The following is a 26,225-nucleotide window of genomic DNA, read 5'->3' as shown; positions in this document are numbered from 1 at the left end:
GAGGCTGAGACAGTAGGATCGCTTAAGCCCAGGAGTCTGAGGTTGCTGTGAGCTAGGCTGATGCCACGGCATTCACTCTAGCCCGGGCAACAAAGTGAGACTCTGTCTCAAAAAAAAAAAAAAAAAAGATATGAGTGGCATAATAAACAGGTGTTTGTTCATGGGTCTGCCTCAAGATCTATGACCCCACCTAGCCCAGGGGCCAGAGGGGCAGAAAGAGCCCTGTCAGCAAGGGAAGAGGCCAGGCAGGAAATCTCCAGGGGCCTCTGACTGCAGATGAAATTTCTGTCTGGAAAGGAAGTAGTGCTTCCCCAGTGATTCACCTCATCTTTTATATCCAGCTTTGGTTTTGAAATACACCTACAGAGCTTCTCCATTAGTGATGAGGTCACCAGTCAAGGGCAAAGTACCAGTTCTGATTTCATGAATTGTATAAATTTGTTTTCCTTACTTGGTTGGGTGGGAAAATCTAGATGATTCTGCATGTGATGAAAAAAATCAGTTTTACATGTGTGTTTTATAGGGTTACTTAGTAGGCTCTTGGGAAATAAGTTGTTTCTGTTGCCACTGAGAAAGCAAGCTTGATCACTCACATTGTCATTGGGATAGAGGACCCGGGAGATGTTCTCGGCCAGATTTCGGTCCAGCACAGCCTGAATGTAGTCTCCAACGTTAACTGAGGAGAATGTTAGACAAACAGTAAATCAACAAGCCAGGCATTGTTGCTGGAAGCCCCTTGGTCTCACCTGATGTTTGCTGCATGCCATATGGGATTCCTAAAAATCCCAAAGGATTTCAATGAACCTTCATGCTGGGCATCACGTGAGAGTCTAAGAGGGCTGAAGGATTGTTTTCAAAATATCCTCCCTACTTACTCCATACAATGCCTGCTTAGTCACTGGAGAGTTCAGATCAGAAGCTCAAGGCTTTTTTTCAAGCTCAGTTTGGTTCTAACTGTTGAACAAAAAGATTAAACCCATGCATAAAGAAACCCGCCATACTCACAGTCTCTGAGGTTAAAGTCATTCGGTGCCCGGGCAGACCAGAGGCGCATGGTGTTGACAGTGTTATTCATATACCCAGGCACTGGGGTGTCATATGGCAGAGCCAGGACCACCTGTGGGATTAAACAGAAGCAGCTGCTCACTGTTTCCCAAGTGTGATGATGTAGGTCGAACAATAGGCTGAGAGTCTGCAATGGAATTCTATCCCAGCCCCACCAGCAGCTCAAATTGTGTGAGGCCTAAACCAAGAAGAAGGTCTCAGGGCTGCAGAGGGTATTAGAAGCTATGTGGTTCCTTCCTCGATTGGAACAATTTGATGGCTGGAACCATCTAGAATGATGGTCCTTTAGGGCATTTCCATGTTGATTTCCCAAGTAACTCTTGCCCTGATATAGATGCAGTGGAAAGGATGATGTTGTATTGGTATTAGAAAAAGTTTATCTTTCAGGTTTCAGATCAAGCCATCGTTCTACTAATAATAAAATATGATGTGCCAACAAAGTGACAGATGTGAATCTATATCCACCTCTCCCCCCCAAAAAAAATCACAATTAGGATAAGTTTTGTGTAGGTGTTTCAGTGATCTGATTTTCAAATATGATGAAAATCAATGGAACAGAAAATTTATGAAGATAAAACATCACATATATTTAAAATGTTATGCTAAATTTTTAAAATTTGCATAAAGAGTTATTTTAGTGATTCCCACAGTGATCTGCCAAATCGGCTGATAATTAGCTGAGTCGGGTCTGAGAGGTAAGCTTTGGAACATCTAGTTCAATCTTAGTGACAGTCACTGAAATAGAGAAGAACAGGAAGATGACTGTGTTTCACAGTGAACTTAAAATTTTTGGGATGCTGGGTGTGGTATGGCTCATGCCTGTAATCCTAGCACTGTGGGAGGCTGAGGTGGGAGGATTGCTTGAGGTCAGGAGTTCGAGACCAGCCTGAGCAAGAGTGAGACCCCCGTCTCTACTAAAAATAGAAAAAAAATCAGCCAGTTGAGAGGCTGAAGCAGGAGGATTGCTTGAGCCCAGGAGTTGGAGGTTGCAGTGAGTTATGATGGCGACCCCACTGCACTCTAGCCCAGGCAACAGAGCGAGACTCTGTCTCAAGGGAAAAAAAATTATGGGAGATATGACTCATTTCTATTCTCTGCCTCATCAGACTCAAGGGCTAGGGAAGAAGAATGACAGCATAATTGAATTGGAGGATGCTAGATATCATTTAGTGCAACCCATTCATTTTGGACATGAGGGAGTTGAAGCTGATAGAAGTGACTTGCCCAAGGTCACAGTCATGGCAGGGCTGGAACCTAAACATGTATCTCTTTCATTTGGCCTGCTGAATTACAAAGGAATGAAGCATTATAGCCCTTATCAATCACATATACTCAGTTATGCTTTCATGATCACTGTGACCTCAAAGTAATCAATCACCCTTATTTAAATATCTTTCATTAAGAAGTAAAGATCCCTGGAGATTTTTAAAGCAAGTTGTGATCAATCAGGGAAAGTCATTTACAGAGTGAGATTGAAGTCTGGGTTCAAACAAGATTTTGACCCTGCTGACCCTTGAAACATAACTGAGGCAGCCTGGGAAGTGCACAGCTCAGCTCTCCTTCCTGAGAACTTGCTCCCTTGGGGCTCACACCAAGGCGGCTGCTCTCTTTGGGATGCTCCAGGTGGCTGGAGTGCTGGGGCCAGGACTCCTCTACGGGCAGGCTGTAGTCTGGGGCCCCGTGGGCCTGGCCACTTGCTTAGAGCTTCTCTGCAGTCTGAGGCTCTCCCTGGAGTCTGTTCCCCTTCTCCCTGTGTCACAGTCTGAAGACTTCCACCTCCTCCTGCTCCCTCTCCCCTTCATCTTCCATAATCATTCCCCCAAGATGCCACTTGTACTTCTCCTTCTCTCTGGAGTCTGCTTCCCAGGGAACCTGAACTGACTCAAGACTGTGTCATTTCAGTTTACTGGATACTGTCCCACACATGCACAGAGCATGCCTGGCCTCATGCTCTCTGGCCTCACTACCTGCTAATCTGGGGTTGACACGGGTGATGGCTTTAATCCATGAAGCTGCGTGGCCTGGGTCAGCTCACTTATGTTACCTCTGCCCCATAATCTTGCTTCTGTGGGCACAGAAATGCACACTCCTCTAACCGAATTTCTGGATACATTATGAAAATGTCTAGGGGTGCTTTGTAAATATAAGTTAGCTTAGCAGTGGGACCCACAGTGTAAATAGAATGCTTCCAGGATTGATTGTGTAAACTGCATACTCTCAGACAGATCAGAAGGCACTGATAGAGTTTTAGGCATGAAAATCTATACAAAATACTTTCTAGTTTAGTATCAAATACATGTGTGAATTCTTTAGGTGTATTAATAACTAATTTGTTTGCAGCTTCCCTGATGATATTTATAACCAAGTACAAACTTCGATTGTGGTCTACTGTTTAACCAAAATGGGGGGGAAAAAGCCACTAAAATAAGAACTTATCTTTAAATTACAGCATTCGTCTACTCTTCATTCCATTATACTTTAATTATCTATTTTGGCTTCTAATCTATTATTTTGTCTGCTAAATAAATCTATGTTCAGATAAGACAGTTTTTAAAATGTCTTATTTTTCTGAACTGTGAATCGCTCTACATGGATTAGCAAAATAAACCAGCAGTTATTAATAAAAAACAAATCAGCGATAGCATGGGTCTTGGCTCTTCTAAGGTAAAATGAAACATTTATTCATACAGAATAATCCACAAGCCAACCAGGTTTAGCATTATAATCCTGAATTTTACTCCCAATTTTCATATATAAGAACGTATATAAAATGGCCTTTACCATCTTCTTTAAGTTTTTAAAGAATGACCAGTGATAAATCTTTTCCAGCCTGAGACCATATTTATTAAACAAATAACTCAAGTGGTACCTCCAATGACTGGGCAGTACAGTCCAGTATTTAATAGAGGTTATTTATCAGGAAGTATGAACACAGCAAAGAACACACCACCACTGGCAGTGCCCTTGTTCAGTGGCAGGGTAATGTCCAAATTTAGTGGCAGGAAAAATACATGCCCATGAAGTAAGTACACTTGAATTGACACCAGCATGATTTCTGTAGAAGTGATCTGGCACAAAATAACAGAATACAGTTTGCAATATTTTGCATTATTTTTCTGACTTCACAATGAATAAGAACTTTGGTAATCCTTTGAATAAATACCTCAGCATTAAAATATTTACCCCTGAGAAGTTGTAAGTAAATGTATACATGTGGTGGTGGAGTGAGGAATTTCAACTTATTCAATTTTGCTATTAATGATGTTATATAAAACCAGAGAGTTAAGCATGCTGGGTATTATAGAACTGATAATTTCCTGATAAAGCTGATTACAACATGATCCTGGTAAGTCACTTGACCTTGGGGAAGCTACCTCTCTCTTGGCCTCAGCTCCTTTGTCTCCAAAATAAGTGGGTTGCGCTAAGAGGAGTAACAGATTTATTCATAAAAATATACTCTATTATTTAATATATAATATGCTGCACTCAATATCATATACACATTATACTATATGCTATTATTCATTGTGTTATACTATACAAAATGCCTGCCGTGAAGACACTGTGAATACCTGAGTGTCAATCCACTTGGTCCCAGTCTTGGTGTGTTCGACTTTTCCATAGAAGTGCACAGGCAGCATGAATTCGGGGCGGGCCTTCTCCCAAGGGTTTCCATGCCTGAGCCAATCATCTGCCTCTTCTACCTGCAAAAAGCATATAGTATTGCTTAGAATTTATTTTTCAAGAGATGTGGACCTAGCCCTTCAATTATATCAAATTAAAAATATCTTTCACTGAAATAACTCAAAGAATACTGTTTTGGCAAGATACAATGTTGGTTCTGTCAATCTCAATTCATCTTTGTTATTGTCTTACAGCCTAAATCAATAATACTTGCTAATATAGCTCTAAAAGTTTTATATGTGTTATTACATTTAATCTTCACAGCAACTGTATAGAAGGGAACTATGATTTCTCCCTTTTTGAAAATGAGAAATTGTAACTGTTCGAGGTCACACAGATAGTAAATAGTAGAGCTAAGATTTGACCTTAGGTCTCTGTGTTCTAGTCAAGATTCTTGTGCCTAGAATACACACAGTCAGTTAAGAAATGCTATTTTACCGAACACTCCCTTAATAAAGCTTATCTCAGTATAGGTACAGAACACTATTACATTTGTAGTCTTTCATTACCTTAATCCTTATTCAATTTTGATTTGATAATGAACTATAAATTATGGTTCATTTTGAAAATAACATATACTAAGAGGTAAGGATCTTATTCTATTATTGACAATTTCAACATTTTCCCAGGTATTTATTTCAATTTATAACAAAATATTTCTTATACAAATTTAAAAATCACAGTTTCTTTGGGCATCAAGTGAATTTTGGTTTGCAACTAACAAACAAACAAAAACACCAAAACAACAACAACAACAACAACAACAAAACACATTCGGGGGGATGTATTTTTAAAGTAAATATATTGTGATACCTTTAAAATGTTACATATACAGTCATGTGTTGCTTAATGACAGGGATATGTTCTGAGAGATGCTTCATTAGGTGATTTCATCACGTGAACACCACAGTGTGCTCACACGCACCCAGGTGGCATAGGCTTCTGCACCCCTAGGCTCTAGGGTATGGCCTCTCGCTCCTAGGCTACAACCCTGTACGGCATGTTACTGTGCTGCATGCTGTAGGCAGCTGTAGCACAGTGGTTAGCATTTGTGTATCTAAGTATATCTAAACATACAAAAGGTACAGTAAAGATACAGTATAAAAGATTAAAAAATGTACATCTGTATAGGGCAGCTCCATTATAAACTCATGGGACCACCACCAAGGTATATGTGGTCTGCTGTTGACTGAAACGTCATTATGTGGTGCATGGCTGTATGTTAAAAGGTGGAATTGTCTTCTGGCAAGAAGGTGTGTTTGGGGAATAAAGTACCCTTGTCAATGAGATTATTCCAAGTACGGTTATTTAACCTATTTGATTCCTTACTTTCACCCCTTAGAAAACTCAGCTTTGGACTTAGAAGATATTTCTTAAGAATTATGATACAATGCTGGGCACCTCATGATCACCTAAACTTGAGTGCAATGCCTGCTCCAGGCACAGTGTGAAGAGAGGGGAATAAACACAGCTACTGTCTTTGAAGATTTTAGACAAAATGTTAGTGCCAATAGCCAGGCAAGCAAATATATGCTCATTTACTCAAACATCCATCATGATTTTGTATCAAGAAAGCCAGTAATCTCTGGCACTCTGGGAGGCCAAGGCGGGAGAATTGCTTGAGCTCAGGAGTTCCAGACCAGCCTGAGGAAGAGTGGCACCCCATCTCTACTAAAAATAGAAAAAATTAGCTGGGTGTGGTGGCTCACATCTGTAGTCCCAGCTACTCGGGAGACTGAGGCAGGAGGATCTCTTGAGCCCAGGAGTTTGAGGTTGCTGTGAGCCAAGCTGATGCCATGGCACTCTAGCCTGGGCAACAGAGTGAAACTCTGTCTCCAAAAAAAAAAAAAAAAGAAAAAGAAAAAAAGCCAGTAATCTGCCCATTAACTACCAACATAATGATGAATGAAAAGGGGACATCTTTAGGTAGAAGAGCCGGGAGTTAGAGAGCCGCTGGAGCAGGAGGAGGTATCCCAGGCAGGATAAAGCCCAGCGAAGGCTGGAGATAGACTTGAGCTGATCAGCAAATCACATGTGGCAGGCTCTCAGTAGCTCTGGGGAGGGGTGTGAAATTCCGCAACTCCAAGTTCCCAGGAGCTCTGGGCTGCTGCTGGGCCCTAGACCATACTAAGCGCAGCCAGGAGCTACGAGCTGATACAAAGTAAATGGCTGTAATTCTGTAATTCAGAATTAAAAACTCAACTTCTGCTATCCCAGGCATGAAGAACAACAAAAGATAAAGTCAAATTTTAACAAGGAAATGGTGGAAGTTTACCAATTGATAAGCTTGTTAAGGGTCCACTAACTGGTGTTAATAACTAGAAACTCTACAACAAATAAAACAACGTTATCAACAAAGGGTCAAAGCATCTTGACTTACAAAATACTTCATGCTGCACTTAGGCAAGGGCAGATTTTGGGTTTTAAAATACTAGTCAACGTGAACACTGCTTCCTGTAACAGGAAAGAGCTGCAGGCCGGTTTGCCGCACCCAGCTCTCAGGGCTGTTGTGACACGCACCTGAGGGAATTGCACGCAACAGGAAGACAATGAGGCAGAAACAGTTTTCCTTTGGAAAATCGTGTGTGTGGGAGAACAGAAAGCACATTTTCTGCTGAGAAATGAGCCAGGATCGTATGCCGTTCTACCCTCAAGAAGCTGGGAATGCTCCCGTAGACAGGACAGGCTCTGAACCCCACTGCTGCTCACTTCCTGACTCCTATGGAAGTAGAGGTTGCGTTTGACCTTTTGAGGGTACACTCTTAAGTGGCAAGGATGGCTTAATTTTTCTCTGCCAAATAATGGTTGGTTTTAATATTATCAGGCTAACAAGTAGTTGTAGGAGAACCTATTTGCTTGCTCTTCGTTGAGTCTCTTACTAATTTGGCAAAGAATCACTGAATAATTACATCAATTTTACAAGGCTTGTTTTTAAGGTGTATTGAGAAACACATATTTCATAACCACAAGTTGGTCTGAGCAGATCTGAGGACAAAGAGAGAACTGCCCTGTGCAGCCCCTGCTAAACCCACAGAAGCTGCGGGATGGGGAGAAGCCTCCTCTCCACCTTGCTTTCTCCCAGTGAACTGACAATTTGTTCTGTGAATTTAGATTTCCATGCAGCCAGGGCTCCCAGAATGTACTACTGTGCTGAGCCGTATGGGGGTGGGGGAGAACTTTCACCTACATCCAAGCGGGCTGTCCGATCTGCTTCATCCCAGAGGACACACAGGACTGAAAGCAAGCGTGGCTCTGTGGAGCAGAAGAGCCACCCTGGGTGGGGGGTGGCAGTAGGACTTGACATCTCCCTCACAGGGGTGGGGAACCTGTGGCCTTCTGATTTTAAGATTGTTCTTTTATAAGCACCAAAGAGGCAGGAAAAGCTTCATCTTTCTCTGCTGCACCCCTTTTAATAAAAAGATTTGTTCTGTAAAATTTGGATTCAGTCAAAAGGCCAGACTCAAGGATCCAGAAGGCCACATGTGGCCCCAAGGCCACAGGTTCAGCCAGCAATGCAGCAGAGGTCAGCTCAGGGGGCTCCGTCAGTGGCTGAATTCTAAGAAATGCTTTTCCCCTCAACTGTGGGATACAGAGTACATGGAGAACCAGCGGACAAACATCAGGAGAGTCAATAAACTTTGCTTTCTGATGATGCAAATAATTGGAAAATGTTTCTGGGGCACACCAAGAATTCAACAATGATAATCAGAAACCCGCTGGGTAACATGAACTGTGTTACTGGCTATCATACACTCCTAAGAAGACTGAGAGGGATTCTAGTGGCTTCTAAGAAGAGAGACTCTAGTAGAACTGTTTGATTCAACTCGGAGATACATACTGTGAATGCCTTTATCCCCCGAACTTTGGTGTGACTGTGAAACTTTTGTGTGAGGTTGTTGCAATCACCTTTTCTCCTCTTCCTCCCAGGGGCAGTCATTTTCACAGAGGACTATGACTGACAAGGTTTTAACAACCCCCATTAGAGTTCATGGTAAGTCTAGAATTTTAACAATATATTATTTTCCTAGGGGCGTTCATAATGAACACTTTGTTACTGAAGATTTTCCTTGAAGAGGCTAAAAATTAAAAGCCCCTCAACCTTTACAGATCTTCCCAGCTCATGGAATTTTCATTGGCCTTCTCCAAATCTGCCTTTGTAAAAGCAGAGACGCGCGTGAGTGGGGAACGTGACCACGCTCTGGAGAGGCACGCTGCTTTCTTGGCAGGTGCTTTTTGTTTTTTATGGAAACGTTTTCTTTTTATGGTATGATATATATTAATATTATGTTTGCCCTCTGAAATCCCATCGCAGTAAACAATGGAGGAGGAAATAAAATTCTATGCCCTTCTGATTTCCATTTCAAGTCACAATGAAAGAAGTATTGATGGTTAATAAGGCTAGCTTTGGAATATTTTGAATTAGCAAAACCTAGTTGGTCTCTCTTTAGTCTTTTAGAACACTGGAAATATATATTTCTTTGGTCTAATAAAAGAGAAAGGGATGGTTTTCTGGAATAAAGGCCATTAAAAGGAGCAAAAATCGGTATCGTAATAAAGAGAGACCTTTCAGAAAATTTTGGGAAAAATGTACTTGAGAAAAAAAATTTTTTTGAGATTGATTTGCTGAGTTTCTTTTAAATCTTTCACCAAACAGTAGTTAAAAGATAAGAAAGAAAATCCTTAAATATCATGGGGTATTGCAAGTACCACACAGTATACTTTCAAAGACTTAAAATAGATACCATGTGTTGTTTGGTCAGGTTGTGTCAAAATGTCCCGTCAGGTCGTATTGGAAGTGCCTGCTAAGCTAGGCTCTCAGCATGGAACTCTGCATTACTTGATTGGGAAAGGGAACCAATTATTTATTTTTGTAACTTTTTATGATCATCAAATACATATTTCTTATGGAATATGACACATGCAGAAGAATAAAAGAAAGTAAAAGGCATCTGTAATCTGATCTCCCAGAAATAATTACTGTTGAAGCTTTGTTGTATTTTTTCTAGCACTTTTCCTTTATCTTTCTGGCTTCCTTTGCATAGTTGAGGTCATACTGTCCACATAATTCTAGCTCCTCTTTTTTTTTTTTCAACTAACAAAAATGAATTCCTATTTTATTAAAATTAATAAAAATATAATAATAGTGGCTGCATTAATATTTTATTAGAGAATATCACAATTTATTAAATTGTTCTCCTATTCTTAGGCCAAATTAGCATTTTATTGAGTGCCTATTTGTGTGACAGATATTTTAGAATTATTATTTTCATAATAATTCTATGATGTTGGTATCTCCACTTTGCAGATGGGAAAACTGAGGTTCAGAGAAGTTAGGTAACCCAATTGAGGCAATTAGTTGAAATTCAGTCTCAAATTAGAAAGTAGGGCCCAGTCTTTTCTTTTATACCATGTTGCTTCCCAGTTTTTTATTTATTTGGGAGAGCTGAAGATACACAGCCCTGGTCCTTAGAAAAATTTAGAAGTTTGGTTTTCACTATGTTCCTAAAATTCTCCTTCTTAGCCTTTTCCCTGGTGTATTCTCTCACCATACCAAATGTTTTAGTTCTTTCCTTTCTTGGCCCAGAGAGTGCCCAAATACTGGGGGCAGGGAGCAAGGGGACTGTACAGAAAGGGCAAAGGTGACACTAAACTTATTTTCATTGGGTCATCTTCTCTCCCTCTGGCACCCCGGCATTGGTTCCAACCCCCCATCCAATCCCTGAGCACCAGGTTGTTGGACCCATCTTGTAAGCGTGGGAAGGGCTCAGAGAATTCAGGCTTTTTGGAAATCGAAGCCTTATCTTTTTGTCAATGATGCATGTATGGGACAAAGATAGGCAAAGAGTAAACCTAAGTCACATAGTATCAGGGAAAACTGTCCACACTCGGGCTGACTGTAGACTCAAAGAGCTAACAGAGATAAAAGAAACAAATACCTAAGAATCTGGTTTGATTATATAAAAGTAAAACTAGTGTCATTTGGATGGATTTGTGTAAATTTCTATGGAGTACTATAATTATACATATTAAATATGTGCCAGATTTATTTGATGTAACAGTTAACAAGATTGTCTGATTTCATCTTATAAAAAAAATGAGGACACAGCTTCCGTATCTTCTAAGACAGGCATGTTAAAGAAGGCAAGACTTAGCATAGAAGAGAATACTGAATGTGGACCTGGAAGTCTGGGGGTGCAGACACATATTGCCAGCAGCGTGATCAGAGGTAACTTCACTTCTTATGAGATTCTTTTTTCTCACCTACAAAATAGCAACATGCTTCCTACCATCAAGATTTCTTAGGGGGCCGGGCGCGGTGGCTCACGCCTGTAATCCTAGCACTCTGGGAGGCCGAGGCGGGTGGATCACTCGAGGTCAGGAGTTCGAGACCAGCCTGAGCAAGAGTGAGACCCCGTCTCTACTAAAAATAGAAAGAAATTATCTGGCCAACTAAAATATATATAGAAAAAATTAGCCGGGCATGGTGGCACATGCCTGTAGTCCCAGCTACTCGGGAGGCTGAGGCAGTAGGCTCGCTTAAGCCCAGGAGTTTGAGGTTGCTGTGAGCGAGGCTGACGCCACGGCACTCACTCTAGCCAGGGCAACAAAGCGACACTCTGTCTCAAAAAAAAAAAAAAAAAAAAAGATTTCTTAGGGGATATTGTGAGTCAAAGATATGCTCCTCCACTGTGAATGCTGCAGAGAACGCAATGTCACACACTGCAGGTGGTCCACATTCCAGAGGTCAGTGATAAATATTTTCAGAGCACCCCTGTGAGTCAGGAACTGTGTTCAGTGCTATGGATCTGGTGGTGGGTGATACGGGCAGGCTCTCTGCTCTTAGGGAACTTGCATTCCAAAGGGAGAAGGCTGACAGTACCCACTGATACCAACCAAACGCCAGGGGAAATCAGTAAAGCTGTATATTAAATGTCCATAAATTATAAATCATCCAGAGCACTATGACAGAGAAGAACTTTAATGGTAAAATTTTAAAAGATGGCTCACATACCTGCCACCCATCTCGGATCTTCTGATTGAAGATTCCATATTCGTATCGGATGCCATATCCATAGGCTGCAAGTCCCAGGGTTGCCATGGAATCCAAAAAGCAGGCTAAATTAAACAGAGCACAGGCAAAAGGCAGAGTCATTAAGCTTAGTCAAAATTTCCAGTCTCTCCCTAAAAACCATGACAGCCACAAAACATTTTTCTGTGAGAAACCATATTTATATTTTAAAGCACAGAGATTGCTGTACAATGGATATTGATTTTTTTAAAATAACATTCTTCCAATTATAAAATACCACATAAACGTTAGAAAATACAAAAATGTATAAGGAAGGAAATAAATATCTGTTACCTCACCATCTCACACAGCCCCTGTGTATATGCTGGCATTTTGTTTGAGAACAGATAAGAAAGCCGACTTGCATAAGATATGTTGCTTATTGCCCCCCACCCTGCCCTTTCTAAGGGGAGCTGTCTCCATGGCCCCTGCTTGAAAAGACAGCCCCAGGAGAGTGTACCTTACATACAACCCATTCCTTTCTAGTACATGACTGAACAGCTTGGTATCCATAGTCGACTCTTTCTTCCTGGCTAATGGAATTCTGAATGTTCAGGTGACCGCTGGCTTCAGGGACGCTGGACCAGGAAGTGAATCTTGCTTGACTGGTCTAATACTCCAAGCCAATCACAGTAATTTTACTTCCTTCGCTCACGATTGGTTTTGGTATGGGCATACAATGACATGTAATCCAATGAGAGGTGCTAGGAAGCTGGCTGGGTGCAGAAGACTTCTAGGAAAGAGTTTCCCTGCTGCCACCATCTTTTCTCCATGAGGGGAAAGCCAAAAGGAGCACAGAGACCTAATCGTGCTGCTGAATAAACTAGTCTTAGAATGGCCCAACCTCTGGAGTCTTATTCTGTGATAACACATGTCCTTATTGGTTTGACTTTTGTGTGTGTGTGTGTGCTAGTTTTCTGTTACTTGATGACAGAGCATCTGATCCAGAACAGCCAACCTAGAGGCTAAGTGGGAATTTAGCCTGTGGCTGGTGCAAACTAAGGGAATATTCTCATCAGGCATTTGAACTGACAAATACACAGAGAATGAGGAAATATATAGTAGGAATTAAAACTGAAAATAAGATCGAAAGCAGTAGACAAAACAGGAAGGAACTGAGTTAGGTTCCTGGTGCAGCCCTGATACAGAGATCCTCAAATACAAATGGCTGAGGCCCTTGAGTTATTCTACTCTCCAGTCTCTGTGCCCATGTGGCCTGGCTTGACGCCAGTTCTGCTCTCTGAGTTGTGGCTCTTGGGCTTTTCCTGAGCCCTGATCAGATTATCTTAGAGCCTGCCCAGAATGGGGTCCCAACCTAGATGAGATCATCTAACAAGACTTCTCAGCTCCATTCATCAATTCACTACTGGGTCTTGCTCATCAGCTGAAGGGGCAAGGTCACTGTGTCACACACAGAGTGGGGTAAACCTAGCCAACAAATATTGAGGGTCTCGGGTTTCATATAAAAGCAAGGCGGGGTGGTTCTCATTCTTAGATGTAGATTCCATTGGCACTGCTGGTCTTCCTTCAGCCCCATGGAAAGCCTACTAAATTGTCTGATGATTAACTTCCCAAGAAGACGGCAAGTGTCCCACAGGCAGTGTTTTGTTTTGTTTTGTTTTGTTTATTACTAATGGCAATGTTAAAGCATACTGCAACTAAAGTAGCAAGGACTCAGAAAAATGAAACAGAGGCAAATGGTTTTTTAGTAACTTGAAAGTGTGTACAAAATCAAGAGATTTTTGAACCATTTCTAAAAGAAGAAATAGATAATTATTTTCATAAAGTACAATCTGATACATGTGGCAGCACATTTTTATTATTAAATTTAAATTTCACAAGTAATACATTAATACATTCTTCTTTAAAAAATTGAAATGTTACAGACAGACCAAAAAAAATTAAAATGCTAAACATTGCCTTTGATTACCACTCCAGTTCTGCACTCCTCCTAGAGGAGGTCATTTAGAGCCATTTAGTATTTAAAATTCCACTCAAATATATTTAATTTTTTAAAACATAAATGATATCACACCATATGGCTTTAATGCAATTTGATTTTTTTTTTTAAATTAGAGATCTATCCATGGAAGTACATATAGGTCAATTTCATTCTTTGGCAATTAGATTACTTTTAATATTTCGTTTACACAAACAACACTGTAATAATTTTTTTTTCACACGTCTCCTTATGTACATGTTTGAGTGCTTCCTTAGGCTAGATATCAAAAAGTGGAATTGGGCCAGGCGTGCTGGCTCACGCCTGTAATCCTAGCACTCTGGGAGGCCAAGGCGGGCGGATCACTCGAGATCAGGAGTTCGAGACCAGCCTGAGCAAAAGCGAGACCCTGTTTCCACTAAAAATAGAAAGAAATTATATGGACAGCTAAGAATATATATAGAAAAATTAGCTGGGCATGGTGGCACATGTCTGTAGTCCCAGCTACTCGGGAGGGTGAGGCAGAAGGATGGCTTGAGCCCAGGAGTTTGAGGTTGCTGTGAGCTAGGCTGACGCCACGGCACTCACTCTAGCCCGGGCAACAGAGTGAGACTGTCTCAAAAAAAAAAAAGAAGTGGAATTGTTTGGTTATAGAGATGTATATTTTTAATTTAACAGAGCTGGTATTATATTTTTAGTATTTTCCTCTATATTTGCTGAAAAACCAATCCCTGGATAGAACAAAAAACTCAAATTGCATCTAAACACAAAAAGGATATTAATTAACTAAATCATACCATAATATTAGTGTATCATTGCCCCCTAGTCAATGCAAAAGCAAGCTGTCAAGTGCATAAAGCAAGATAATGTTTGAACAACTTAGGTCAGACCACACAAAGTGTGTGAGCTGAGCAGCTGTGAACAAATAATGGTGAAGTAAAGGGGCCACTTTGGAAACCCTTAAGTGCACAGGAAGGATCTGGTTAACTTTGAGTTTTAAGCAACATCTCCAAGGGTTTTAAGCAATGTCTCTTTTGTTCAAGTTCCCTTCTCTAGTGTTTGTCTAGAATTGACCAAACCACAGTGAAAACTCAGAACAAATACATCTACAACAAGGTTATACCTTGCACTTCTTCTAGGAAGCCTGTCTAGTTCTTGTAAACATGGTCATGCCTGACATCTGGGAAGACATCAACTGGCCAGTTAATATAACATACTCACAATGTCACTTACCAGCAAGCCTCCCAAGACCTCCATTGCCAAGTCCAGCATCTTCTTCAATTTCTTCTAACTCCTCCATATCCAATCCAAGCTGGCAAGGAAAGGAAAACAATATTGTAAACAGATACAAATGCAGGTCATTTCAGAGGTGACAGCCATTTCCCACAGCTCTAGGTCAGGCACTCAGGTTTATCTGTGTACTTAATCCAGTACCAGCTCCCTAGTGGCTTGTGCTGGCATTAGGCACTGACTGCAGATACTGGCAGCTGGGGGTACCAACTGTATGAAACGGTGCAGTCACAGCATGGAGAAGAGTGTGGGCTCTAAATGTCCACTACCGACTCTGTTACTTCCTCGCTGCATGACCCTGGGCAAGCTATTAGATCTCTCTATGCCTCACATCTCTTATTTGAAAAATGTGGAGGATGACAGTCCCTACCTCAGTAAGGGTTGTAGTCAATTAAATGAGATTATAAAAACAAAGCATGCAGAACTATTCCTGGGTAGATATTCCTCCAGAAATGTTAGCTATTATTATTTAAAAAAATTTTTGTGTGTGTTTTAGGACTAGTCTAGTACCAAGCTGACCTTAACTGGACTGAGGGATTTTGAAAATGACCAAAAAGTATGAGGTCAGATTTAGTCAGATGAACTAAAGTTCATCTTTTCATGACCACAGCATATTTACTCAGTAGGGTCAAAAGTTGTTGGCCCAAAATCAGTTAGTGAATCATTCTGCCCCTGAGACCTGGGGCCTGGCAACAGTCAGGGAAACCTCAGTCCTGTGGTCCAGATGCATGGCGCTAAAATCCTCTGCTTCTCTCTAGGCTGGAGAAGAGGCTGTGGGAGGCCAAGCAGCATCTGTGACCTTGGGGCTGGATGGGCTGGATGGAAAGGGCCGGCCAGCCCCTTGCCCCAGAGTGCTGGAGATTACACAGCAGAGTCCCCCAGTACCCCCGCTGGACCCATCAGAGTTCTGCAGCCCTGGAGGTCACTTTGGATTGCTCATCTTACAATGGGGAAACTGCTGGTCAGCTAAATCACATGACCTGCTCCATGTTGACTAGATGCTAATCCAGCCCATGTGTGGTGTGGCAAAAGGGCAGTTTGTTGTGAAATGACTGGGTTCTTATCTGAAAATTAGGCGACCTATGAACCTGGATATTTTTTTAAATGGAAACATAAAGCATGCATTTGAAAACACAAGTGTAAGAGGTAATGGTGCTTGACGCGGATGCCCCAGTTTCCATGGAGCCACTTATTTGGATCCCTACCTTTATGCCAAAAGTTGCTTTCCCACGTAGATCTTCATAACTAAATCTTACAAGAGTACAAAACTAGTTTTGCTTCTGTTCACTGTTGAAAGGGCTTTCAGATTTGCTCTCTGGTGGCTAGAACTTACTGGGGTCCTTGCATAAGCCAACTGGTAGCGCTAACACTCAGGGTTTTTTAAATTCTAAAAATGTAAGTCTAAAGTATAATTATAAACTTTGAGCAGGGAGACACAGGTCACTTCATCCCACCTGGTTATATGCTACTCCAAGGGAGGTATATTATTTTCAGCTGACATTAGGGGAAGAAAAGAAAAGGGACGTGGAACAGAGCTGCAAGGGCTCTTTCACAGGAAAAACCCTAACTGATCCACATGAAGGACGCACAAGGGGACAATCCCATGTCAAGGGAGGGGAACAGTCTGAACAGGGTCTCGTTTAGAAAGAGATAGGAGCCCAAAGTAAAGCTTGTGATTCTGATAGCAGGAGACTCAAGTACTTTTCAGTACTTGTTCAGATGCTAATTTCTAAAATGTAATTTGTTGGGGAATGCTGTCAAAGACTTTGATTGCAAAAGACAATTATCATGAGTCATAACCAGTTCTCTAACTTCTTTTTCTGGTTGTTTCTCTTAAATCAGAGATAACCAGTCATGTATATTTCTAATAGGTTGCAATAGCCACGTCTATAGAGGCAACTTTTCACTTTTATTTTATTGTGCTACGTCCCTGAGGTTCCTGAAATGAACTTGAAATTTAAAGGGAGAGGATGAGACAATATGGGAACAGTGTACCTGGTAAATGGCCTCGTCACAAGCATTTTGCAGGCCAAGGTTGATCATGGTATTCTGTAACGTCCGGCCCATGTAAAATTCCAAAGAGAGATAATAAACCCTCTGAAATAAAGAAAAGAGGGGTCATGTTTCCTCTAGGAGGGCAAATTTACTTGTCAACACAAAAACACAGAATCATGTTAGGCCACCAATAAGAAACAAATAAGCAAGGCTACTTTATCACAGGTTCAAATCAGACTCCCACTGATTCATGAAGGGCTAAATAAAAAAAAAAAAGTGTTACTGACAACTGGCTTTGGGAGAAACATTTTATACACTATTTTTGGCAGTATCTTGGTTCAGTATCTTTTACCCCCAGGGAGAAAAAAGCAAACCCATCCAACTTGCTAGATTCAATGTTCTGTCTTTTCTTCCCCCTCCCGTTCACGAGCCTCATGAATAAAGCATATGTTTTGGACAAACAGAAGTGAGACTGCCAGAGCTCATCATTTATTCATAAAATATTTATAGGACACCTCGGTGGGTGTGGGTCAGGTAGGTTGACTATGACCATCCATCTCAAGTCATCCAAGAAACACAAAGATTAACTCCCACACACTCCATGGCTAGAAAACATTCCTCCTTGACTGATTACTGCAAGCAATTTTATGATTAATTTTAGAATTAGAATTGTTCTAGAAAGTCTATTTACTGGCAACAGTTTTTTCTGAAGAAGAAGACTACCTATGGTTAATTGGTATTTGTTCTTGTTGAAATAGGAAATTTCCATATTGACTTAGAAATAGTTTGCCTTTGACATGGTAAAATCCAGCTAAATACCATCAGAGTTGAAAGTGAGAGGTACAAAGGTCAGACCTTCCTAAAACCTTTTTACATACAAAGTTCACTAATTTTATTAAAAAATAGGACCAGTGAGTAGCTTCACTATTTCGTTTTACAATATCTTACTCTCCATATCAGTTACCCTTTTCTTCTCTATCAGACACAAAAACAAAATGACAAAACTTTGTAAATGCACCGATATAATCACTTCAAATTTTAGGGACCTCTGCCATTTCCATAAGAGACGAAGGACCAAAAAGAAACATATTTGGCCAATCCACAAATGTAAAAAATTATGAATATTATTTGGTATAATAAAGCACTACTATAATATTTAACATATTGGTCACATATATAAAATATTATTTGAAAATGTCAATTTAGATATTTTACTCATTTCCACTCTTTTATGAAACAATTAAATTTTAAGTCTTCACATGGATAAACATTTATGTCATAATGGGGCATCTAACACTTTTCCAGAGCACATCATCTTCATTTTTATTCAGGTTGTTTGAATGTTTATAATGCTATAATTAGAACCCTCACCAGCCTACTAAAGCCTTTGTCTGACTGGAAAAAGGTACATTTCCCGGGATAGACATAGGCCAAACAGGGACAGGGCCCCAGTTGCACCCATGGCTGGTGTTGTCATATATGACCACTGCTGTCACAGGAAATAGTATCTCAAGCCACAAATATCTATTTGCATAATATTAGCATAGCATCTTTTCATTCTTCCTTATGTGTATTTTCATTATCTCTATAATGTAACCATGATGTATTGCCTTTTTCTTTTTAGTGATCTATAAAAAGCCTGTTTATAAATATATATAGTATGTATCCAACACTTGGTCTTCCTTAAAAAATTTTGGTTGCTCAGAATTAAATAAATGAGAGAGCACCTCCTTGCATGACAGACTTTATATGGATAGGAATTTAAGGTGATTTCCTATTTTTTCACAAATAAATAAGGGGGAACCTCATCTTATATTTAGGTATATATAAGACTGAAAAATAGATCACTGCCATACTCTTAGTTAATGGTCTCTATTTATAACCTATGCCTAATAGTAAAATATTTGAGCATTTCCAATATATCTTATAAATTATATAAATATATTACTATTGCTACTATTTTATGTGTATTATACAAAAAGTGTACATTTTCAAAAGGCTTGTAAAGATAAAGAAGATATAACAATAACACATTTAAAAAATATTTTTTATTTTACTCTCAGCATTAATCAGAGGACCTGGGTACTTCTGGAAAGACATATGGAACAGGCGTTAATAAAACAGAGACTTGCAGGACAGGCAAGAGTGGGGCATCGAAACACGTGGTGGAAAGGGCATTGCAAGTGAAGCAGGGGAGCAGAAGTGGGGATTGGTTTGATGGGAGAGCAAGGTAGGTACAGGAGGGTAATGGAAGATAAGATGGGAGGAATAGGTTCACTTGGACTGAGAAGGGATTTTAAATGATCAATTTGGGACCATGGCAGGCAATGAGAGCCCATGATAACTGAGCACAGAACAAGATGTGTTGCTTTAGGAAGCTTAATTGGACTACAGTACATAGAATGAGATGGGATAGCACACTCAAATACCTGCAGGAGCCAGGCAGAGAAGCTAAGTGTGTAATGAAGGCCACGTAAAACAATGAGGAGTACTGGGCCAAGAACGGGATTATGTAAGTCCTGCCCAAGGCCCTGAAAACCATACCACTTAAAGATGTTTTATTGGCCAACAAAATATGCCTGCTACCCATAGTCATTCTCAGGCTGCAGTTTTACCACTTCTGGAAGCAAGGTAACCACTTAGAAGTCTGCTGCAACAGACTGGTAGCCAGGGCCTCAACGAGGCGGAAAGCGAGAATAGAGGAGAATAGGTCATTTCAAGGGAAGCTGCAGAAATGAACAGAATTTGGCAACCTATTGAATGGGCAATACAGGAGGAAATCAAAGGTGGGACTAAAGTTTTGGGTTTATGTGACTGTCAAGATGGCAATGGCATTAAAATTAGAAACACAGAAGATAGGACAGGATTGGAAAGAATAATGACTTGAGTTTTTAAGATGCTGAGTTTGAGGAAATAGGAGACCTAGGTATGTTCACTAAGCACCTGGAAATCTAGGAATGGAGTTTGAAAAGGATTTCAGACTAGAGATCTGGATTTGGGATTCATCTGCACAGTTACTAGAGGGAAGGGAGGGGGAAAGAAGTTTGGGCAAACCTACTGGCTCCCCTTCCTGTTCTATGAGAGCAGGAACCATCCTGTTTAGATGAACAACTGTCAAAGATACTTTATTAACATGTGTGGAAACAAAACATGCTCACTGTTGTACTCCCAGTGTATCACTGTTAAAATATCTGGCTTACACCTGTGCTCAAGCAGGAAGGGAAAGTCCTGAGAAGAAACTAGCCAACTAGGAAAACTGTAAAGTACCAGGTAAGCCACTGGAGGAGAAACATAGAAGGCTCTATGGTGCTCTTGGGTGCCAAATGCTACAGAGGTAGGGGTGTGTGTGTGTGTGTGTGTGTGTGTGTGTGTGCGTGTGTGTGTGTGTGTGTGTGTGTGTGTGTGTGTGTATGCGCACACGCACGCGTGTTTCTAAAAGAAGCTCATCATCCCACTCTGCAGCTTAAAATTTTGAAAAAATTTTTTTTCTTTTTGAGATAGGGTCTAGCTCTGTTGCCCAGGCTGGAGTGCAGTGGCCTGATCATAGCTCACTGCAGCCTTGAACTCCTGGGCTCAAGCGATCCTCCCACCTCAGCTTCCCAAAGTGCTGAGACTACAGACATGAGCCACCGCACGCACCCAGCAAAAATAATTTTTTTTTTTTGAGACAGCTTCTCACTCTGTTGCCCAGGCTAGAGAGCAGTGGCATGATCATAGCTCTCTGCAACTTCAAACTCCTGGGCTCACGTGATCCTTCTGCCTCACCCTCCTGAGTAGCTGGGACTATAGGCATACTCCACCACATCCAGCTAATTTTTTTCTTTTTTCTGTTTTTCCTTCCTTCCTTCCTTCCCTTCCCTTCCTTCCTTCCCTTCCTTCCTTTCTTTTCCCTCCCTCCCTCCTTCCTTCTTTCCTTTTTTTTTTTGTAGAGATGGGGTCTCGCTCTTGCTCAGGATGTCTTGAACTCCTGGCCTCAAGTGATCCATCTCAGCCTCTCAAAGTGCTAGGATTACAGGGGTGAACCACCATGCCTGGCTAAAAATAATTTTTAATTCAAGATGCAATTATGGTGTACTTAGTAGTATCCCTTTTGTGCAAATAAAAAAGATACAGTAAATGTATGTATACACTAAGAGTTTTCTAAGGATACATTTAGATTTCTAAGGATACATTTTAGCCTTAGCTATCTAGGGGTAGAGGCCTAGGCCTCTGGGGCTACCGTGGGTTATTTTCCATTTGAAAAGCTTTGTTACAGCAGCTATTTCTTCCTAGGAGAATTTACCTTCTTCTACTCTCTTAAAAATTCCTACAGGACAAGATTTCAGTTTGATTCAGGAGTTCTTGGTCACCGGGATTATGGACCATTTTTTTTTCTTCACACTTGCATATTTACAAAAACCCTAATAAATGTTTATATGTATTTCCCCATTGCCTCCAGGATCTTTCGCCCTTTCCAGTATGACTCCACCTGGCGTTTCCTGTTTTCTCTCCCAAGACAGACTCACACCCCTCCCTCACTCCAGCTGCCAGAGCTGCTGTCTCTCACCCAAACGCTGCACACAATCCCTCTCCCTGCCATGTCCTCCCCAGTCCTTCCCATCTGCCTCTTGTCCCCTTCCCTCTGTGGGCCCAAAACTACCCTAAGGAGCTCTTCATTTCTGCCCGCATGCAGTGGTCCCTAAACAGCCTTCCTCCGCGCTCAGGGGGTAGGTCTCCCAGGGGCAGAAGGTCTTGGGGAGGTTGGGGGCGGTATGCCTCCGGGGGGTAGGAGTCCAGGGCACTGCCCGGTCTACGCCTTCACCCCGCAGGAATTAAGGAAGTGCAGGAGCTCCACAGCTCACCCGTCAGAACCGGGTGGGCAGAGCTCTGTGCTTGGGGCAGCACCCTGCCCCTTCCTCTGCACCACACTTACGCAGTCCCTCCGCAAAGCCTGGGACTTACTACCACTCGACAACTCTATAGGTCTCCTTTCTCTAAGCACCAAGCTCCACTGGGGCAGGACTTCTGCCTGTTTTGTTCAGGGCTGAATGTCAGGAGCTGAGAACGGTGCCTGACATACAGGACAAACTCCTGTTACCTCTTGATTAAATGCTGAGAGTAGATGCTCCAAAAAAGTTTGTGATGGGGTCAGGCGAGGGAGGCAAGGCTCTTGCTCACCAGGCAGTCCCCAGGGGCCAACAGCACAGTAGTTTGGGTGGGACGCTGGTGGGTAGCACCGCGGAGACGGGAGTGGGGTGGCCGTGGGGTGGCCGAGTCTGTCCCCGGGACTGCCACCCACAGCCCAGACATGTTTCCCCCGGACTGCAGGGCTTCGGAGAAGGACGGGGTGCGAGGAGTCAGAGGGGGTCCCCCGCCCACGCCCCGCCGCGCGGCCCGCCCCCCGCCGGCACCTTGGGGCACTTGTCGTAGTAGTACTGCTGCGTGCGGATCCAGCGCCCCACCAGGTGGTCGCGCACCGTGTGCGCCAGCGCGAAGAAGTAGTCGCGGGGGGTGGCCACGTTGCGGTCCTTGACCAGCGTGAAGTGCAGGTGCCGGTTGAAGCCCTTCTTCAGCTCGGCCACGTTCTCCACGCCCACGATGCCGCGGATGCTGATCTGCCGCCGCTTCTCCTGGTCGGTCAAGGGCTTGGCCATGGCTGCGGGCGGCGGGCGGCGGGGCCGGGGACAACGGGACCGCCGCGCCCGCCGCACTTTTAAGGCGCAGGAAAGTTTGGCGTCCGCCCCTCGGCCGGCGCCGCCCCCGCCACGCTCCCCCCAGGCCGGCCGCGCGGGGTGGGGCCGGGGCCGGGGGCGGGGACGTGTGGGAGAGAGCCGGGGACAGGGGGGACGGGCCGGGCCAGGGGCGGGGCCGGGGGCGTGTGGGAGAGGGCCGGGGGACCCTTGCCCGCGGGGCTGCGCCGGGGCGGCCGGGGCACTGCTGGCCGGGATCCGGCTGCGCCCCCTTGGGCGTTTCCTGGGGGCCTCGGGCAGCTCACGTAGCCACTCGGAGGCTCCTTCCGGATCCGCAGAGTCCGGGAAGGCGGCGTTTGCCCCGCCCCCACTCTGCAGGCTTCGGCCGCCGGACGTCTGTGGGGAAGCAAGTTCTTGGCAAACTGTTGTGTTACCGAAGTTTATTTGCTATGTTGTATTATTGTTATTATTCCTCACCTGGAACCGTAAGCATCGGAAGGTCGTGAGGGGTCGGAACGCTTTTTCTCCGGCTGACCCGGCTCCCGGCCAGTCCGTGCGTGTCCCCACCCCGGGTCCTCAGGGCGCCCCCGCCGCTCTCCTTTGTTTTCTGAGGACTCGGGTTCGGGCTTCGTGACTCCTAGACCCGGGCGAGCCCCGCCCGGAGCCCCTGCCGCTTCCCCGCAGCGGGGGGTTACTGAGAACCGGAGTCTGAGCCCGCAGGGGCTTTTACCTCAGGCCCCTTCTTTAAATTACGCTTTACCCGAAGAGGATGAGGGGAGAAAAGAGAAGCGTGTGTGTAAAATGGAAAATGAAGGGATTACTCACTGGCCCCGTTGCCTTGTTTGCAATAAACAAACCAGTCTGTGGTAATCTGCAGGACAGGCTGATCTTTGCACCGTTCGCCTTCAGTTTGGGTGACGTTTGTTGGTTTATGTGTGCATGATTTTTTAAATCTTGGCAAAGTCCAAAACATGGCATTTTAGGATGTCAGAGGGTTTTCTTTTCTTCCTCAGTAAGTAGTATTAATATATTATTTTAGGAATGACCCATTGCCAGAATTAAGTTTTCCGGAAAAATCTTAGTACAACTGGTATTAATATACTTTAATTTTTTTTCCCCTAGAGACCAGGTCTTCTTCCTCCGTTGCCCGGGCTGGAGTGCAGTGACACAATTGTAGCTCACAGTCAAACTCCTGGGCTCAAGTGACCCTCCCACCTCGGCCTCCCAAAGTGTTGGGATTACAGGTGTGAGCCACCTCACCGGCCCTACTTTACTTTTAATCTTAATAATAAACCAAAGCTGATTATTTTGTTTGTTTTTTTCTCCTTCTTAAAAATTTTAATAGGATTAGGTGTACAAGTTGAATGTTATTACATGAATATATTACATAGTGGTGAAGTCTGGGCTTTTACTGTGCCCGTCACCTGAGTAGTGTACATCATACCCCATTGGTAATTTTTCCTCCCACACCCCCTCCTGACCTCCCCCATTTTGACTGTGTGTCCTCTTGTAGCCATAGTTTAGCTCCTACTTATAAGTGAGAACATGCAGCATTTATTTTTCTCTTCCCAGGTTATTTCACTTAGGATAATGGCCTCCAGTTCCATCCAAGTTGCTGCAAAAGACATTATTTCATTCTTTCTTGTCACTGAGTAGTACTCCATGATGTGTGTGGTATATGTATATATATCACATTTTCTTTATCCACTCATCAGTTGATTGGCACTTAGGTTGATTCCATGTCTTTGAAAAGCTGATTATTTTGAGTTGATGCATTGGTGGGAGGCAGGATTATTTGATTCAGACCAAATGCAGCCCTCACCAAAAAAAAATGAAATTTCAGATTTTATAGGTCTGGCAAAATTTCCAGACCCCGTGTCTTCCCAGCTTCTGGGGTTTGTACTCTAGCCTTTGGGGCAGAGCTGAGACTGAGTTGGGCCTTATGCAATACCTGCAATCCTGATGACTTGCACAGGAAAGCATTTATAGGAGAAATGAGGATGAGGGTTTGGATCTTGATGAGGCCAGAAATACCCTGGATTAAGAGTGGGAGTGGAGACCTGTCAAAATGATTGACCTTAAAGATAAATAAAGACCCTGTGGTTAAGTTTGAGGTTAACGCTGAAAGAGAAGGTATTTTGACAGTTATATAGTTTTAAAAAAAGTGTGTTTCTTGGGTGGGCACAGTGGTGCCTGCCTGTCGTCCCATCTGCTCAGGAGGCTGAGACAGGAGGATCACTTGAGCCCAGGAGTTCCAGGTTGTGGTGATCTGTGATAAAAGGCCACTGCACTCCAGCCTGGGCAACAGAGTGAGATCCTGTCTCAAAAAAAAAAAATTTTTTTTTATCAGCTTTGTATGCCCTCAGGATTGTTACAGCGTTAGCCTGTTTTGAGTCACTCACACATTGGTGTGAAATGGTTCAATCAGCTTTAACTGCTGGATGAAAAATAGGGTGGAGCTGGGAAGAGGGAAGGCCAGGTCTGTGTGGATCTCCCTCCTCAAAGGTCTCTGAGCAGCAGAAGGCAAAGTACTGTGTGGGCACTTGGGTGGGGAGTGAGGAATTAGGGGGTGCATAAGAAGAGATCTAAGACACTAAAAACAAACTCACTCTGTTTCTTAATTTTGCTTAAGTCAGTTTCAAGTATGTGGATGCCAGATCCCCTGTCTACTTAGGTGTACTAAATTCTTGTTGGAAAGCCAGGGTAATGATGAACTAATGAACATACTATTTTCTTTTTTTCTTTTTCTTTTTTTTGAGACAGAGTGTCACTTTGTTGCCCTGGCTAGAGTGAGTGCCGTGGCGTCAGCCTAGCTCACAGCAACCTCAAACTCCTGGGCTTAAGCGATCCTACTGCCTCAGCCTCCCCAGTAGCTGGGACTACAGGCATGCGCCACCATGCCCGGCTAATTTTTTCTATATATATTTTTAGTTGTCCAGATAATTTCTTTCTATTTTTAGTAGAGACAGGGTCTCACTCAGGCTGGTCACGAACTCCTGACCTCGAGCAATCCACCTGTCTCGGCCTCCCAGAGGGCTAGGATTACAGGCGTGAGCCACCGCGCCCGGCCCATACTATTATCTTGATACAGTATCCAGTCAGTGAGCCTGCACCCCTGAGGTGAACATCTCTCTAAGGAAAAAAACTGTGAACTACTGAGTGTTCAAACTGTAGAATTATGGAAAGGGACCATCCAACCCCATGTTAAAGAGAACATGATGGTACCAGAAGGTTTAGGGGTACTCCACAGATCCAGCCTTACATGACAATAAATCACATTGCCAAACAGTTCTTCCCTTTTCACTTCTCTTTTAGTCTTTCTGGGAAGTCTTTGTTACTCTATCTTTTAACAGAATGCAGGTCTAGACTCTATACCTTCTTTAAGTTTTAGCATCTAGTTAGAATTTAATAACATTGTCTTCCATTTATGGTAAAGAACACTTTTAAAGTTAACATTCTGATATGAACTTTGCTTTTTAAATTTTAAGTTAAATTGAATTTATTTAAAGAAAAA

General features: G+C 42.8%; 1 protein-coding gene across 1 annotated transcript in view; it reads right to left on the bottom strand.

Annotated features, from left to right (window-relative positions):
* The window catches only part of PYGL (glycogen phosphorylase L), a 36,987-nt gene extending 14,269 nt beyond the window's left edge, over positions 1 to 22,718 (bottom strand). Inside the window, exons 1-7 of the mRNA XM_045567392.1 lie at positions 22,433 to 22,718; positions 17,043 to 17,144; positions 14,991 to 15,069; positions 11,762 to 11,865; positions 4,638 to 4,769; positions 1,006 to 1,117; positions 594 to 676 (exon numbers count right to left, since the gene is read on the bottom strand). Coding sequence (XP_045423348.1) covers positions 594 to 676; positions 1,006 to 1,117; positions 4,638 to 4,769; positions 11,762 to 11,865; positions 14,991 to 15,069; positions 17,043 to 17,144; positions 22,433 to 22,675 — 855 coding nt within the window. The 5' untranslated portion in view covers positions 22,676 to 22,718. The remainder of the gene's footprint in view (positions 1 to 593; positions 677 to 1,005; positions 1,118 to 4,637; positions 4,770 to 11,761; positions 11,866 to 14,990; positions 15,070 to 17,042; positions 17,145 to 22,432) is intronic.
* Positions 22,719 to 26,225: the final 3,507 nt, after the last annotated feature.

Source organism: Lemur catta, chromosome 1 (genome assembly GCF_020740605.2).
Source record: "Lemur catta isolate mLemCat1 chromosome 1, mLemCat1.pri, whole genome shotgun sequence".
Taxonomy (NCBI): Eukaryota; Metazoa; Chordata; class Mammalia; order Primates; family Lemuridae; genus Lemur; species Lemur catta.
This window is presented reverse-complemented; position numbering and strand designations above follow the sequence as displayed.